The 17,738-nt window shown below is 47.6% G+C and overlaps 1 protein-coding gene across 2 annotated transcripts in view; it reads right to left on the bottom strand.

Moving 5' to 3' along the window:
• Positions 1–8,263: 8,263 nt before the first annotated feature.
• LNP1 (leukemia NUP98 fusion partner 1) overlaps positions 8,264–17,738 on the bottom strand; it is a 94,922-nt gene continuing 85,447 nt past the window's right edge. For both annotated transcript variants that reach the window (XM_068270698.1, XM_068270699.1), the window contains one exon: positions 8,264–8,604. In XM_068270698.1, the coding sequence (XP_068126799.1) occupies positions 8,497–8,604 (108 nt within the window). In that variant the 3' untranslated portion in view covers positions 8,264–8,496. The remainder of the gene's footprint in view (positions 8,605–17,738) is intronic.

The following is a 17,738-nucleotide window of genomic DNA, read 5'->3' as shown; positions in this document are numbered from 1 at the left end:
CCAGCTGCACACTATAGTACAGTCAATCTACATGCTGGGCATTCAGCACTGCTCATTGGTCGGCTGGGAAGCAGTTCAGGTCTCTGATAGGCTCCTGCTGCTGTCAGTCACGCTATCACTATATTCCACGTGTACGGCCTGCGCCCCCTGGTGGCTGGTATTAGGCCCCGCAGGCCGGACGCGCTGGAAGAAGTGATGTTTGTTTTCAGTGGTGTGTACAGAAGTCAGCATGGATTTTACATCTGAAAGCAAGACTTGGTAACGGAGGAATTGCAGGGACAGTGCAGCTGTTTAGAAAATCACCTCCTGGGGAAAAGGGGGTGGAGCAGAACACAGGGGGAAGTTTAGATCAAATTACACTTTTGTCCTTTAGGGCCTTTTTCCACTAGCCTGCGATTTGCGATTTGCTTCTGATCGCAAATCGCAAGGTACATTAAACTAATGGAAACTGCAGCAACAATTTCCATTAGTGCGATCCGATTGCGATGCGATTTTGGTCAAAGCGCAATCGTCGTCCTGCTGCGTTTTGTATGCGATTGAGCTGGACTATAATGAGTATAGTAGCTCAATCGCAATCGCAATCGCATGGTGGAAATTGAAACGCGATCGCAATCGCGATCACATTTCATAGTGGAAAAGAGCCCTTAGACAGGGAACATACTAGCTGCGATTGTGTGCGTTTTGGCACGGCCGGCAAAATAAGGCACAATTCCACAAGCTATTGAAGTCTAGGCCTCGTTCACATCTACTTAGCGCAGATGGGCGGTGCGATCAGAATGCAACGCGTATGATCGTACGCAGGGTCGGCCCTAGGTTTCACAGCGCACTGAGCGAAACCAGATTTTGGTGCCCCCCCCCCCCAAATCCTTTCCGTGCGTCAGATCCCCATTTTAGTGTATAAAGGCAGATATCTCCCCTACCTTAAGTGTATATAGGCAGATCCCATCCCCCCATTTAGTGTATATAGGCAGATCCCATCCCCCCATTTAGTGTATATAGGAAGATCCCCTTTTAATGTATATAGGCTAGGCAGATAAATAGTCTATATAGGCAGATCCCCCTTTTTGTATATCTAGGCAGATCCCCTTTTAATGTATATAGGCTAGGCAGAAAAATAGTGTGTATATAGGCAGATCCCCCTTTAGTGTATATATAGGCACCCCTGACTGCCCCCCCTTCCCCAACCAGGAGGCAGTTGGGGAACTTTTTACTTTTCTACTTGACTTAACCACTGGGGACAGAAGATGTCCAGGACTCAGGAGTGACAAGTATCTAATTTGAGGCAGCGCAGCTCCGGAGCAGCCTGCATCCCCCACTGAAGCAGGCTGAGCCATCTAATCAGACATCGCCTGTGAGCGAGGGGTGACACTTTTGGCACGCACGGCTCACACATGCTCTACAAGAGGCAGCAGCAGGTTCCTGGAGTCGTCTCCTCCATCACTGGAGATGTGGCAAACGGTTCCCGAACCGTTCGCCGGCGAACATCTCTGAATCCCTGGGGGGTTTACTACTTCCGGGTCGCTCTGACCCGGAGTAGTACGCCTGCGCTGCCCGGCGGAGCGCGTCCTAGATCGCGCTCCTGTTGCCGGGCACTTTCTGCGCATGTGCGTGACGTCATGAACGACTTCACGCTCATGCGCAGAAAGTACCCAGCAACAAGAGCGCGATCTATGACGGCATGGATTTTACATCTGAAAGCAAGACTTGGTAACGGAGGAATTGCAGGGGCAGTGCAGCTGTTTAGAAAATCACCTCCTGGGGAAAAGGGGGTGGAGCAGAACACAGGAAGTTTAGATCAAATTACACTTTTGTCCTTTAGGCAGGGAACATACTAGCTGCGATTGTGTGCGTTTTGGCACGGCCGGCAAAATGAGCACAATTCCACAGGCTATTGAAGTCTAAGGCCTCGTTCACATCTACTTAGCGCAGATGGGCAGTGCGATCACGATCAGAATGCAATGCGTATGTTCGTACGCAGGACCTCGTTTAGGCAGTGAGTGACAGGGACCCCCCCTCTATCCGCCACTCCCCCCTCACCTTGCAGCCAGCAGCAGCAGCCCAGCGTCAGACCTCAGGATCAGTGGGCGACCCGACCAGTAAGAGCGGGCGCGGACGCACCCGCTCTATATGCGGAAGTGATGTCACTTCCGCATATCAGTGTGGTGTGCTAGGTCCTAGCACCCGCACCGCACTATTGGTCACCGCCTGACCGTCTGACGTGCTAGAGGGGGAGGGGAGCGGCGGCTAGAGTGGGGGAGCGGCGGCCAGAGGGGGTGAGCGGCGGTGGCCGGGCAGCGCCTCTCAAAGAGAGGCGCCTGGGTGCAATGCACCCGCAGCACCCGCCCAGGCGGGGCCCTGACTGCAGCGGGACGGAGGGCAAAGGCGGAGCTACTCGCCACAGACTGACTCGGAGCCCGCAGCCAGGAAGAAATGCGGCCATGGCCAGTGTAGAGTAGATGAATGCACATGCGCCCCCCTGAAGGCCGGCGTCCTGAACGACCGATCCAGTCGCTCAGGTCAAAGGCCAGCCGTGATCGTACGCCATCTGCGCCGCTGCCCACTGCGCTGCTGATCCCATCCATAGACAGTGATGGGATCAGCTCTGCGCTTGCGGGCAAAATGCAGGCAGCAGTACGCAAGCGCATCATAGCACATCGTACTGCTGCGCAGGGCAGTAAATGTGAATGGCAAATGGGCTGTCTATGCCCTTCTGCCGTTCCTGCGTGTCACCACGTCATACGAGCTTCCAAATGCGCAGAGGAACGCGTATGATGTGAACGAGCCTTCAGGCTGGGTGCACACATAGCAGAAACGCTAGCGTTGTGTAAAACGCTGCGTTTTTGCCGCTAATGGAAGTCTATGTGCTGCAGGAAAAAAACAAATATAAAAACACATATGCGTTTTCAATCCTGCGTTTTTAAAAATGCTGGTTTTGTTACATAATATTCATAGATGCATCAAAATCGCACATAATGAAAGTCAATGGGAACGCAATGGTATGCGTTTTCCATGCGTTTTTATATGCGTTTTATACCAAAAATATATTTTTTTGCTGTTTTTCCGCTTCCTGTTGTCTTTCTAGTGATTTGCATAAATGGAAATATAAAAACGCATACAAAACAACGCATGTGTTTTGTCTATGCGAACTGCAAACGCATTAAAACGCACACAAAATGCTTGAAAAATGCATCGCAAACGCATTGAAATGGAGTAAAAACACACAAAAAACGCACACAACATTAACATAAAACATGACATAAAACGCAGCCTTTCACGTTATGTTATGTGTGCACTCAGCCTAAGTGTTGGCTGTCATTAGTAGCAATTGTTTACGGATTACTGTACAGTATTTTAAAATAGGTTAGCCATAACAGTCGCCAACACAGGGGAAAAGAAATATTACACAACGTTTAAAAAACAGAAGTCTCCTAAAACCCCCAGAAATCTGTATTCCTATCCAAGTCCCCTCCCAGTTGGTGCTTCTCTCAGGACTAATCCATGGCCTAATACTCCTCCTTCTAGTTAGGTCTTTAACTTCAGCTCTGACCAGGGATGGTCGTAGCCAGCCAACTTCGCTACGCTGGAACTACGCGTATTTTTACGCAAATACGCTTCGCAATCTACGGCTCCGAAATCAGCCACTTCGCTACGTTAGCATACCGTAGACTACGCATTGAAATACGCAAGCTTCACGTATTGCGTAGCATAGTTGATGCGACCATTTATGCCCTTATGCGGAGAAATTTCCGCAATAATCTGCTAACTATGCGCATACACAAACTAATATAAGCATACATTCCAACATCCAAAGCGGAATTGTAAGCGTATAAAGGGCGATTGCGATTGAGCTACTATACTCAGTATAGTAAAGCTCAATCGCATCCAGAACGCAGCAGGACGACAATCGCGTTCAGGGCCGGCCCGCTCATGAGGCGGGGTGAAACATTTGCCTCAGGCGGCAAACTTCAAAGGGCGGCACCCGCCCGGGGGGGCCGGCCGCCGAGCCGGAGGGGTAGCGGGCAGGTCAGGGGTATTGGGCCTAGCGGTGGGGAGGGGGGTTGGACCCCCCCCCTCCCTCGCCTGGGTCCCCCGATCTGCGCCCCCCTCCAGCCTGTAATTAGTAAGCTGCTGCCAGATCGTAAGAGGCACGGGCGGGGAGGACTCACCTTTTCCGCGTTCCAGCGAGCGCTCCACTGACGTCACTTCCTGCATCGCCGCCCACTGTATCGTAAGTGGACGGCGATGCAGGAAGTGACGTCAATGGAGCGCACGATGGAACGCGGAAAAGGTGAGTCCTCCCCGCCCGTGCCTCTTACGATCTGGCAGCAGCTTACTAATTACAGGCTGGAGGGGAGCGCAGATCGGGGGACCCAGGCGAGGGAGGCCCCCCTCCCCACCGCTAGGCCCAATACCCCCGACCTGCCCGCTACCCCTCCGGACGGGCCGGGGGGGGGGGGGGGGCGGCGGCGTTTGCAGCTCTGCTAAATTTGCCTCAGGAAGCAAAAAGTGACGGGCCGGCCCTGATCGCGTTTTGACTAAAATCGCATCGCAATCGGATCGCACTAATGGAAATTACTGCTGCAGTTTCCATTAGTTTAATGTACCCTGCGATTTGCGATCAGAATCAAATCGCAAATCGCAGGGTAGTGGAAAAAGGCCCTTAATTGTTTAGCTTTTCATTGTGTGTCTTTAATGACAGCTTGTTCATTAATTATAAGGTTGGACTTAGGATCTTTGGCTGTACAATTTATACCTTCAACTTACAGTATGTCAATCAGTGTAGACGTTTACCTGTATGTTATGTTGCTACAGTTTTATTCTGGTCTTTTTTGTAGCTACTATACCAATTATAGCCTAATAAAAATCATAGTTAAAAAAACAACTATTATAAAGCTGTTCTGATGACATGTTGCTCTCACAAGGAGCGGTCACAGAATGTTATAACTAGGACAAGGGACTATTCTGGTGGTAAAGGTGTGACATTCTTATTTTTGGAATTATGCCACTAAGTGTTGGCTGTCATTAGTAGCAATTGTTTACAGATTACTGTACACTATTTTAAAGTAGGTTAGTGTAATGATCAGTATTAGCTCTAACAGCACAGTAGTCAGTATTTTATTCAGAGTGTGATCACACGTGTTTTTGTGCACTGTAACACAGGAGTACTCCTATGTGATAGCCCTTGGCTGTGGGTGCTATCACTAAATAGAGTGGTCGTACAGGCAATGTCGGTAACGGGTCGGTCATGTAGCGGTACAATATCGTCAGGCAAATACGTAGTGATTAAACAAGCCGAGGTCGGTAACGGGTCAGATGAGCGAAGGTACAAAATCAGGAGGCAATCTCAGAGTCAAGGTCGGGCCGAGGTCGACAGCAAACAGATAGGCAAAGTACAGAATCAGAAGGCAGAAGAATAGTCGAGAGTTCAGGCAAAGTTCATACACAATAAGGATATACAATATGTAGTTACAATTACGTAGATAATATATATAATAATATTCCTAAGCTATGTGTGAATCCCCGGGGTCCTGCCGGATCAAACACACCAGGAACTGACTAAGGTCTGAGAGCTTAACCGCAAAGTATCAGCAACAGCAGGTCAGGTCTTAAATACAGGTAGGTTCTCCAGAAGTTCCGCCCAGCGAACTTCAGCCAATCAGCGGCGATAGTCAGCTCAGCACTGTCAGCTGACCCGCCTCCTCAATGCATGAAGGTCCTGTCTCCTGGTGCGCGCGTGCGCTATTCTGTCCTGATGCACCCTGGAGAGACCTGTCCTGCCGGAAAGAAATGAGCAAGAGGACGCGGCGGGACTGTGACGTCAGACGCGGGAGCGTCGGTCGCGCTGCACCCCGCTGCAGAGGAAACAATATTCCTAACAGTTAGCCATAGCAGTCGCCAACACGGGAAAGAAATATTACATGTTTAGAAAATAGAAGTCTCCTAAAATCAGCAGAAATCTGTATTCCTATCCAAGTCCCCTCCATGTTGGTGCTCCTCTCAGGACTAATCCATGGCCACTCCTCCTTCTCGTTAGGTATTTATCTCCAGCTTTGACCAGCCAATAACTCACAATCTCCATGTGGTGAAAGCTGACAGATGTAGCAGACAGCCAATAGGGAGAGCCAGAGAGTCAATAGGGAGAGCCACACAGGACACAGCCCTGCTTCTCACCCCATTTGATCCGATACGCTGGAGGGCGGGACTTCAGAACGGCCGAGCAGGAGAAGGAGACATTTAAAAACACAGAAGAGCTCTCTTTAGTTAGCACAGTTGCACATCTAAAGGGATGCCGAGGGATGCACTGGACAGAAAATAGAATGGCTCATGCATGCACAGACTTGTAAGAGAAGGCCGATAGTTTGCTGCCTGACCTGCTCCACAGCTGGTGAGACTACCAAACAGAGCTTAGTGAATTGAAGCATGTTTTTTCGGTATATTACCGAACTTCTACCACATGTGAGGAAATATTAGTGAATTTAGAAAAAAAAAGTGTATAATACCGAATGCTGTATTTTACCGACCTAAATTATTTTATCAAACTGCCCTTAGTGAATTGAGGCCAGTGATGTCTGACATCAATATGTTTGATTGTTGTGTAGATGTTAACTAGAGAGCAGTGGCACCAGCAGCAGGGGCGTACCTAGAAATCCCCGGGCCCCCCTGCAACCCCCCCCCCCCCCTTCCTCACCTCGGGCTCTCCCCTCAGCGCTCCCCCTCCTGCAATCATTGGTGGCAGCGGGCGGCGGCGGTGGCGGCAGGATGAACACATTACCTCCTTCTCGCTGGAGGTCTTCTGTTCTCTAAGAGCTTCATGCAACTTGCTGTGTAAACAGGAAGTTGCTCTTAGAGATCGGAAGACCTCCAGCGAGAAGGAGGTAATGTATTCATCCTGCCGCCGCTGCCTGCTGCCACCAATTATTGCAGGAGGGGGAGTGCTGAGAGGAGAGCCCGAGGTGAGGGAGGGGGGGGGGATACCCCCCCTCCCCACCGATCTGCCGCACTCTCCTCTTATGCTGCAACCCCTCCTGCCCCCCCAAAAGTCCCTGAGCGGGCTCAAGGCCCCCCCCCCCCCCCCGTGACGGCAGGGGTCGTATCCCCTATTGGTACGCCAGTTGCCAGCAGGATAAAACTTTATAAAAACTTTAAAAATTGCTAGGGAGGCAGCGGTGGACTTACCTACCTACAGTACATACTACACTATATTGGGCTCTCTGTGTCTCCTTTTTAACTTGTGTAGATGTTGTCAGTGTTTGCAAGCTTAATGCATCCTTGGTTGTCCTCAAATAAGACTGTTCATTGTGAAACTGGCTTCCCAGGAGCCTGAAGTAGTTGCCTCGACCAAACACATTCTTGACTAGCATATGCAGCAGAAGAATAAGAAGATGGTAGCAGGTGCTGACACAGCCACTATCCAGAGACAAGTCTGTTGATGTTTGGTCACAAATGGGATGGACATAAGTAGAAGTTGTTGAGTGGGGTGTTGGAATGTGTATTTAGCAACTCTTCCCCCTTCACAACCAACCATGACATCTACCGTAATTGTAAATATCCCAGTCATGTTCCATAAAACAGACCCACAGAAAAGGCTCAATGAAAAGGCTAATTTCTACTAGCATTCAGGATCTTGCATTCGTAAACCTGAATTATGCCGAACACTGCACTTCATTGCAGGCTCATGGGGAGTTCACACCGTGTTTCATGTGACTTTGGTGCTTCCCCCTTCTGGCTTGGAAGGGGAAGGCATTGGAGTCATGTGAAGTGCGAAGTGGACCACAACCCCGTGACCCTCTCCACTAGTTCAGGTGCTGAAGTGCGGTGTCCGGCATAATTCAGGCTTCTGAATGGAGGATCCCGAATTCGAACACCCAATACTAATTTCTACCACCTATAATTCAGTAAACCTGAATTTATCATTTTTCTGCCCCTAAGCCAATTGTGTTGTGACTCTCCTTTCTTGTGCAGCATCACCTCTCCCATTCCATGTGCAGCCCCCTTTTCCATGTGTAACATCCATGTGCTGCAGCCCCTCTCTTTCATGAACTCCCTTGGACATCAGTTTCCCTTTTTCATGTGTTGCTCCCCATATGTATCGACCTCTTCGTCATGTCCAGGTGCCCCCTTGGGCTGCAGCCACCCAAGGCCCGGCCTTTGTAGCCTTTCCAGAAATCCAGCCCTGTATTAAATTCAGGCATACTTTGTTTTTTGTGTTTATTTTACTTACTAAAATGAAAAAGTAACACCAATGTGTATCAAATAAGCGACTTTATTTACAGCGATACCGTATATTAAAAACTAGAAAAAAAGCTAGAGCTCAGTTGTAAAATCTAGGAAATGATGTACCACAAAATAATCTTTTCCTATAAAATCAAGGTTCTATCATTTATAAAAAGATTCCTGATCTGCTCATCGGCCTGGAGATCAGCAGCCCTCCAGAACTCGTATCTCCTGAGAGGCTGTGATTTATATGATGAGTAGGCTGTAGTAAGATCTCCTGTTTCATGGGACCTTCATCCGAGCCGAGAATAAGAAGAAGGACTTGGATGTGATGACCTGGACTCGACACGTTGGACACGTCTGTTTCTTGCATAGCCATCTCTCTATGCACTGCAGAATGAGAAGACACAGTGAGATCATCAACACAAACAATGAGATAAGATCCTTCAGCCTCTCCTGACCAGAGATTAAAGGTGGCCATACACTGGTCGATTTGCCATCAGATCGACCAACAGATAGATCCCTCTCTGATCGAAGCTGATCAGAGAGGGATCATATGGCTGTCTTTACTGCAAACAGATTGTGAATCGATTTCAGCATGAAACCAGTCAGGTGACCCGGAAGCTGCACTGCTACCCGCGTGAGCGGCTGCTTGCAAAAAACTATTACAGCAAGTCTTTTTTTTTTTTTAAACAGAGAGCGCGATCTACTTTTCTATTCACCGGATGACTGGGTAATTACAGCACAGCCTGACACCCGGCACCTGGCACTCTCACTACTGGGGTAGTCTTATTCGGTGAGTATACCCCAACCTCAATATTTTAACTGGAAAAGTTGGGGGGTCGTCTTATACGCCCAGTCGCCTTATACGCCAATATATGCAGTAGGTCAAAATAATAATGTAATTTACATGTACCGGTATATACAGTACCAGGAACTGTAGGAAATGACAAGGAACTGGAGTGAAAATAACATAATGAATAAAATTACTTATTGTTTACATTATTCATTTATAAATGATTTAGTCAGTGTTCACCCATTATAAAATCTTTCCTCCCCCTGATTTACTTTCTGAAATGTATCCCAGGTGCCAGTATCTTTAAGTTCTGTCAGATGGAGCTCTGCGGAATGTTTGTTTCTGAGAATTCCAAAGCTAGTAGAAAACATCTGGTCTCCCAGATTGGTCTGGGGGGGAATAGATAGATAAACAGCCTAGGCTAAACATTATTACATGCAATTATACAGCAATATATTAATATAAGAAATGTTCCTGATGCTGAAACCAGGAGAATTACCATAAAAGTGGGTATCCTGAATAATTGACCGCTGTCTACTATATGTCACTGCAATTTCTCTTTAAAGTGAACCAATGATGAAGCACCCTCATGTATTTTACCATATATATCAGTGGGAACATTACAGAAAACACCTACCCTCCTCTCTGTTTCATTCTTCACTGCTCAGCCTGCTTGTTATCAGCCCTGATAAAATCCTCCACTGAGCATTCAGTCTAGCTTTGCTCAGGAATCATTAGGGCTGAGTCTGTCTTCTCTGATGTCTTTTCAAGCCCAAGCCTTCCCCCTTGTGGCTCTGCTATAATGACTCAGCTATAATGATTCCCGAGCAAAGCCAGACGGAATGCTCAGTCAGGGATTTTATCAGGGCTGATAACAAGCAGGCTGAGCAGTGAAGAATGAAACAGAGAGCAGGGTAGGTGTTTTCTCTAATATTCCCACTGATATATATGGTAAAATACATGAGGGTGCTTCATCTCTGGTTTACTTTAAGGACTCTGGCCTGCAGTATATACATCCCTTATAATCTCATACCAGTGAATAGTATGTGCAGAGCAGGGCTGAGTTTCACATTGGGCACCCTAGGCATGTCATCCATTGGGGTAAAAAAATTTGTAGTTAAAGGGTACCTAAACTGAAAAAGGACATGATGAGACAAGAGTATGTACAGTGGCAATCCCATATACATCTAGATCAGTGATGGCTAACCTTGGCACTCCAGCTGTGACGAAACTACAAATCCCATCATGCTTCTGCCTCCCCGATGTAATGATCGCTGCTGCAGCAGGTATTGCTGGAAGTAGTAGTGCTGCAGCTCAGGTAGTTCTGATCTTTTTCCATGCAAGCTGCATAGCTTTGTCTGCCTTTCCCTGCTGTCAGCTTGTGACTGATTATCATTCACCTGTGTGGGAATCTGCATGTCTGCTCCCATTGGATGACCTCAGTATAAAGATCTGCTTCCTGCAGGGTTTCCTCGGGTTTTCATAGCTTCAGTTTAAGCCTGTCTTGCTGTCGCTTCAGCCCCCGATCGTGTTTCTTGTTCTAAAAGATACTTTGCTGGTTTTGCATCATATATTGGTTCATTGCCCATATATATGCATACCAGCACGTTTATTATTTTCCTTGTATTCGTGTTACGTTGATACATCAGTGTCGCTGATGTATACGTACACGAACTGTTTATATCCTGTGTGCAGTTAGCTTTCCAGCACGTTTTGGTAGTTTGCGCGTATCATGAGCACCCGTGCTGAGCTAGTATCCTGCTCCTGGTCCTGTTCGTGGATTGCGTTCATCTCTGCGAGGAGATAACGAATCCTTCTGAATCCTGTCCTGTTACCGTTTGTGGATTGCGTTCATCTCTGCGAAGAGATAACGAATCCTTCTGAATCCTGTTCTGTTACTGTTTGTGGATTGCGTTCATCTCTGCGAAGAGATAACGAATCCTTCTGAATCCTGTTCTGTTACCGTTTGTGGATTGCGTTCATCTCTGCGAAGAGATAGCGAATCCTTCTGAGTCCTGTTCCCTGTATTACTCCAGTCCTAGTCAGCGTTCCTGCTTATGTCATATATCGGTTCATTGCCGATATATACATATGTTAGTCAGACGTTACAAATAGTTTCATTGATAGCTGTAATTGTAATACGCTAGGAAAACATACTTATTGTATATTTGTCTGTTACGTTCATCTATCTTGATCCTGCTATTTCCTGACTATCCTGTCCTGTCTTTGTGAGGCACGCCATCGCCGCAACGCATTGGCTGCCTCATTCCAGTCTGTCTTGTTTTGGACGCTTGCTGTCGCTAAGTAGCCGCTAGCTAGCAAGCGTTCATTCTGTCTACCTGTCCTGATCTCCTCAGTTCTGGTTTATGCGCTCAGCGCTACTTTGCGCTGAGACGTTATAACGAAAGCATTGTTTGTGGCTGTCGGATCTGCACCGGCTCTGTGCACCACAATCTCCTTTTGGAGTCAGTCCTCCCCTCAACTATACTAGGGATAGCCTGTTTCCTGGTGCTAGTGTGTGTACCTCCTCCACGTCAGCTCATGCGTTGCATGCTGACTGTGGAGAATACACCACCAAGCCTTACATTATGAAAACCCCATTACCAATCCCCATTGTGGGGGGGATTCCCAGAAAGTATGACACTGTTAATTATGGTTCCTGTTCCTTTAAGAAATTTGAAGAACTTAGCTCTGAAACAGAAAATGAGTTTTTCTCTGAATGTGCCAGGTTCCTGGCCAATCCTGATCTCCAAGCGACTCCTGTTTCAACCTGGGCACTCCAACTAAGTTATATTTTGTTTAAAGGGGAATTATTCCAGTGGGCATTTGATGTTCTCAATCATTCCGATTTGAAAGAGAGACCGCTGGAATTTCTAGCGTTTGTGATCCATAACTGGTTGCGCATAGATCCATTGCCTTTTCCTCTTAATGAACTCCTGGCAGCAGGCCAATCAGCTACTCCTTCAATTGCTTGCAAAAATGTTCAGCAAGCAGAAAGTGTTACTGATAATTTTCCTGCAGCCTTGAATAAATCACCAAAAACAGCAGGGTCTAAGGCAAAACGCAAACGTTCTAAGAAACGTGTCCGATCTGCAGAGTCGTTATCCTTAGCGACTGAGACCTATAATGAGATTCTGCCATTAACAGATAATGAAATGCAATTGTCTTTCAGGGGAGTTAAATGGACTTATGAAACTACTAATGAACTTTCCTCCCTGGCTAGGGAAAATAAAGATTTTTGTTTAAAAGAATTATCTGAGTATGATTATGAGGAGATATTACAGAGTATTGAACAAATCAACTTATTTGTGAAGCAAGGAAAGTTTGCATACACTACAGTTCAGCACTTGCTACAGGTATTGGAGATTCTTAGGAATAAGGAATCTGCCAATCACCTGCTAATTAACCCAATATATGTCCCTGCTACAATCATATCTGCAAACCATGATCTGCCTGTTAAGTATGCTTGGAATCCTCCATTTGAGAAAGGAGAGATGGAAGCTCTGGTCAATGAATGGAAGAATGATTCAAGTTCATTTTGTCAATTTTACAGTGCAAAAAGTGAATTAGTATTGAATGCATGCATTAAGTCTGCCTATAACCTAATAAAAACTGGTGTGTGTGGGTATGACTTTGTGGCTCCATTAATTGATGTGTGGGAACTGATTTTGGATGATTTTTATGTGACTCCGAATTCGCAAATTTGGCGTTCTGACCCGCCTGCTTCAGCACCTTTGGCTGATTCAGCAGGTGATTCAGGGCTCTTTTTGTGTGAAATTGAAGTTCCTGCAATTCCACCCTGTACCATGGATAACTCAGTGTTTCTTACCAGTAAAACAGAAGCCACTGATACATTCTTAACCTTGCCCTGCGCAAATTTCTCAGCAGAGAATCCAGAGGTCCTGCTGACTTCCGAGTCCAGCCTAGCCAGTACTCATGACTCTTTGTTCAGTGAAACAGACACCAGAAAAATATTGCCTGCCTCTGCAAACACTTCTGCAGAAATTACCTGTGTTAATAAAGTTCAACTCCTGTCTGATCCAGCAGATGCCAATAGATGCACTACATCAGTTTCCGAGTCCCAGCAATCCTGTCTAGAAACCTCAGAACCCCAGCATCTGAATTTTCCAATTTTACAAATGAATGGTCATTCAGATGCGCAAACATTGTGTCTTGATCTTCCTGTTTCTACACCTCGCTCTAGTTTCGTGAATAGCTCAGAGCATCTGCTATGTGAACCTGAAATCGCAGAATTATTACCGTATTTTTCGGACTATAAGACGCACTTTTTCTCCCCTGAAAGTGGGGGGAAAAAGTCCCTGCGTCTTATAGTCCGAATGTCCCCCACAGTCAGGTGCAGGACATAGCGTAAGCCCATGCTTATCCAGCCGGGGGCTCCGAGTCCTGCATTCTGCTTCCATACATCATCCAGCGCCCAGCGTGTGATAATTGGGGCTGAAGAGGCTCCAGCTTTCTTCACAGCATTTCCCCATGGAGCAGCACACGGGCTCCCTGGATACCCTGTGCTCGCTCTTTGATTGGCGGCAAGTCGGCAACATCTTCGGTGGCTCCTTCTATTACTGCCTCCACTGAGTAAACGGTTTCCCCGCTGCCGCTATTACCCCGCTTTCCCTCACCATGTTGCTGAACCGCTGCTGAACCCCGGCGCAGAAATCCGGACCAATCGGCTTCCTCTCACCCGGGTGCACCACGTGGGCCAATACTCCAGCGGCTGCAGCTCCATCACCATCAGCGATGCGATGATCATTTCCCCGCCGCTGAGATCAGTTACCCGCCGCTGAGACTCAGACCAATCAGCTCCCATTCACCTGGGTGCACCACGTGGGCCAACCCTCCAGCGGCTGCAGCTCCAACACTATCAGTGCTGAGATGATCTTTCCACCACCGCTGCTGACACCAGTGACCCGGCGCAGATATCCGGACCAATCAACTTCCTCTCACCCGGGCGCACCACGTGGGCCAATACTCCAGCGGCTGCAGCTCCATCACCATCAGCGATGCGATGATCGTTTCCCCGCCGCTGAGATCAGTTACCCGCCGCTGAGACTCAGACCAATCAGCTCCCATTCACCCGGGTGCACCACGTGGGCCAACCCTCCAGCGGCTGCAGCTCCATCAGCGCTGAGATGACCATTTCTCCGCCACTGTTGAGACCAGCTACCCGTCGCCGGGACCCGGACCAATCAGCTCCCATTCACCCGGGTGCACCACATGGGCCAATCCTCCAGCGGCTGCAGCTCCATCACCATCAGCGCGGAGATGACCGTTTACCCACTGCTGCTGACCTGTTTGCCGTTGCTGGACCGATGAGCTGCCTCTCACTACATGGGCAACTTCAGCTGATCCCCTGTTCACTGCTGCTGATGAGACCGTCGCTGATGGGAGACCCAGACCGAACCAGGACCATTAGCAGCACATGGAAGTCCTGCCCTGGTGAATGTACTGTAATGTATGTTGGGGAGACTGTATAGCTTAGTGTATTTTGTAGGGACATTGTAGAATAGTGTGTGTTGTGAGGCCAATGTAGTTTAGTGTATATAGTGGGGACAGTGTAGCTTAGTGTATATTGTGGGGACAGTGTAAGTTAGTGTAGGTTGTGGGGACAGTGTAGCTTAGTGTGGGTTGTGAGGTCAGTGGAGCTTAGTGTGGGTTGTGAGGTCAGTGTAGCTTAGCGTAGGTTGTGGGGACAGTATAGCTTAGTGTAGGTTGTGGGGACAGTGTAGCTTAGTGTAGGTTGTGGGGACAGTATAGCTTAGTGTAGGTTGTGGGGACAGTGTAGCTTAGTGTAGGTTGTGGGTATAGTGCATCTTACTGTAGGTTGTAGGGGCAACAGGGGTTAGTGTAGCTGGGCAATGAAGTTTAGATAGAGACAGCTTGGGGGGGGGGGGGGACCATAAGACGCCCCTATACTAAAGACGCCCCAGGTTTTGTATTTCTTTTTTTCCATGATTTTTGTCCTCTGAAACTAGGTGCGTCTTATAGTCCGGAGCGTCTTATAGTCCGAAAAATACGGTACCTTGTTCAGAAAATATTCCAGTAAATTTGCCCTGTATCGTGAATAGCTCAGAGCATCTGCTATGTGAACCTGAAATCGCAGAATTATTACCTTGTTCAGAAAATGTTCCAGTAAATTTGCCCTGTACCATGAATTGTGCAGTAGATCTCTCCAATGAAACTCAGGTCACAGAATCATTATGCTGTCCAGCAGGTGCTTCCATGGTTTTGCCCTGCAATATAGACTGTTCAGTGATCCTGTCCAGTGAAGCTGTGGTCGCAGAGTCTTATGCTTCACCCAGTACTTTGGATACTTCAAACCCTCTAGCAGAGGAGTCTAAGGCACTGCTTACCTCAGTTGGTGTTGCAGTAATATTCACTTGTCTAGCAGCTGTTTTGGAATTACAGTCTGCTCTAATAAAACTTGATGAATTTCTGCCCAGCAAAGCAGAAGCCATTGAAATATTGTCCTCGTCAGCAAGTGTGTTAGATACCTTGCCCTGTACACAGTCTGATTTAACCAATGTTGTTGAGTCCCTCTCCAGTGTTGTAACAGCCGAGGAACTCCAGCCCTGTCCTCTGAATGTTTCAGAAGTCTTGCCCTGTAACATGGATAATTCTGATTCTCTGGTCAAAATAATAGAAATCTCAGAATTTCAGTCCGGTCTGATGAGTGTTCCTGAAACCCAGCCCTGTATCCTGAAAGATTCTGGTTCTCTGGCCGCTGTGGCAGAGGTTCCAGAGTCCCCTTCCTGTCCAGGGAATTCCTCAGTTTTGCCTAGTCCAGTGGGGGCTGCTGCAATACTGACTTGTTCTGCAGCGCCTCATGAGCTCCAATCCAGTGTATTAGATGAGTCTCTGTCCAGTCCAGAGGTAGTTGTGGAGTCCCTATCTGGTTCAGTGCATACATCAGAAGATTTGTCCTGTCTTGTTAGTGCCCCTGAATCTGATTTGTTACTGACTTTGCTGGAATCAGCGACATCTAAGTCTGATCCTGCATTCTCGTGTAAAAGTCCAGTAGTTGCGAAGTCTAGTCATGATGATTTTTTTTGGCCAGTCCTGGTTTTGGTCCTGTCTTGGCTGACCCTGAGGCTCACAGTTCCTTGACATGCCCAGAGGTTTCTCTTGTGCCAGTGTGCCCAGATGTTCTTTGTGTGCCAGAATGCCCAAGTGTGTCTAAGGTGTTAGCGTGCTCTGATGCTTCCTTAGTGGGAACATGTTCTGATGTTGCCAGTCTGCCTGCATGCCCAGAGATGGTTCTGGTCCCTGAAAGCCCTGATCTTGATTGTTTGTCCTTGTGGCCCTGACTCGGGAATTGCCCTAGGTTCCATAGGGGTTCTTGATAGTTCTCCATGTGAGCCTAAGGGGCGTTCTGACCTATGGGGATCTCTTTGGAGCTTCAAGGTGTTCTGGGAGGTCTCTGAGAAAACTTGCCCTGGTGCCTTGGACTGGTTCAACAGTGGGTTTTGTGTTGGTAAAGACAGTCCCGGTGAGCATTGCAAAGGCTTTGGCGTTTTTGAACGGTTCCTGGAAGGCGGTGGGTATCGCTCAGGGAGTTTTGTATGGCTTTCTTCTGGAAATCATGGTTCTGATGGGTGTCACACTGGGGCTTGTAGTACTGATGGGCATGGTTCTGTAGGTTCTGGTTCCGATGGGTCCAGTCTTGTGGGGACTGATTCTGGAATTCGGTCTTGCCGGGCTGTCCCGGTCATCATGAATTATCAGTCAGACTGTTTTGTTGGGAATTTCAGTTTTGAAAAGCGTCTGGAATCCGCTTTTAAGGGCGGGGGTACTGTAATGATCGCTGCTGCAGCAGGTATTGCTGGAAGTAGTAGTGCTGCAGCTCAGGTAGTTCTGATCTTTTTCCATGCAAGCTGCATAGCTTTGTCTGCCTTTCCCTGCTGTCAGCTTGTGACTGATTATCATTCACCTGTGTGGGAATCTGCATGTCTGCTCCCATTGGATGACCTCAGTATAAATATCTGCTTCCTGCAGGGTTTCCTCGGGTTTTCATAGCTTCAGTTTAAGCCTGTCTTGCTGTCGCTTCAGCCCCCGATCGTGTTTCTTGTTCTAAAAGATACTTTGCTGGTTTTGCATCATATATTGGTTCATTGCCCATATATATGCATACCAGCACGTTTATTATTTTCCTTGTATTCGTGTTACGTTGATACATCAGTGTCGCTGATGTATACGTACACGAACTGTTTATATCCTGTGTGCAGTTAGTCAGCTTTCCAGCACATTTTGGTAGTTTGCGCGTATCGTGAGCACCCGTGCTGAGCTAGTATCCTGCTCCTGGTCCTGTTCGTGGATTGCGTTCATCTCTGCGAGGAGATAACGAATCCTTCTGAATCCTGTCCTGTTACCGTTTGTGGATTGCGTTCATCTCTGCGAAGAGATAACGAATCCTTCTGAATCCTGTTCTGTTACTGTTTGTGGATTGCGTTCATCTCTGCGAAGAGATAACGAATCCTTCTGAATCCTGTTATGTTACCGTTTGTGGATTGCGTTCATCTCTGCGAAGAGATAGCGAATCCTTCTGAGTCCTGTTCCCTGTATTACTCCAGTCCTAGTCAGCGTTCCTGCTTATGTCATATATCGGTTCATTGCCGATATATACATATGTTAGTCAGACGTTACAAATAGTTTCATTGATAGCTGTAATTGTAATACGCTAGGAAAACATACTTATTGTATATTTGTCTGTGTT

This window comes from Hyperolius riggenbachi, chromosome 2 (genome assembly GCF_040937935.1).
Source record: "Hyperolius riggenbachi isolate aHypRig1 chromosome 2, aHypRig1.pri, whole genome shotgun sequence".
NCBI lineage: Eukaryota > Metazoa > Chordata > Amphibia > Anura > Hyperoliidae > Hyperolius > Hyperolius riggenbachi.
The sequence above is the reverse complement of the archived record's forward strand: the minus strand, read 5'-3'. Positions and strand labels throughout refer to the sequence as shown.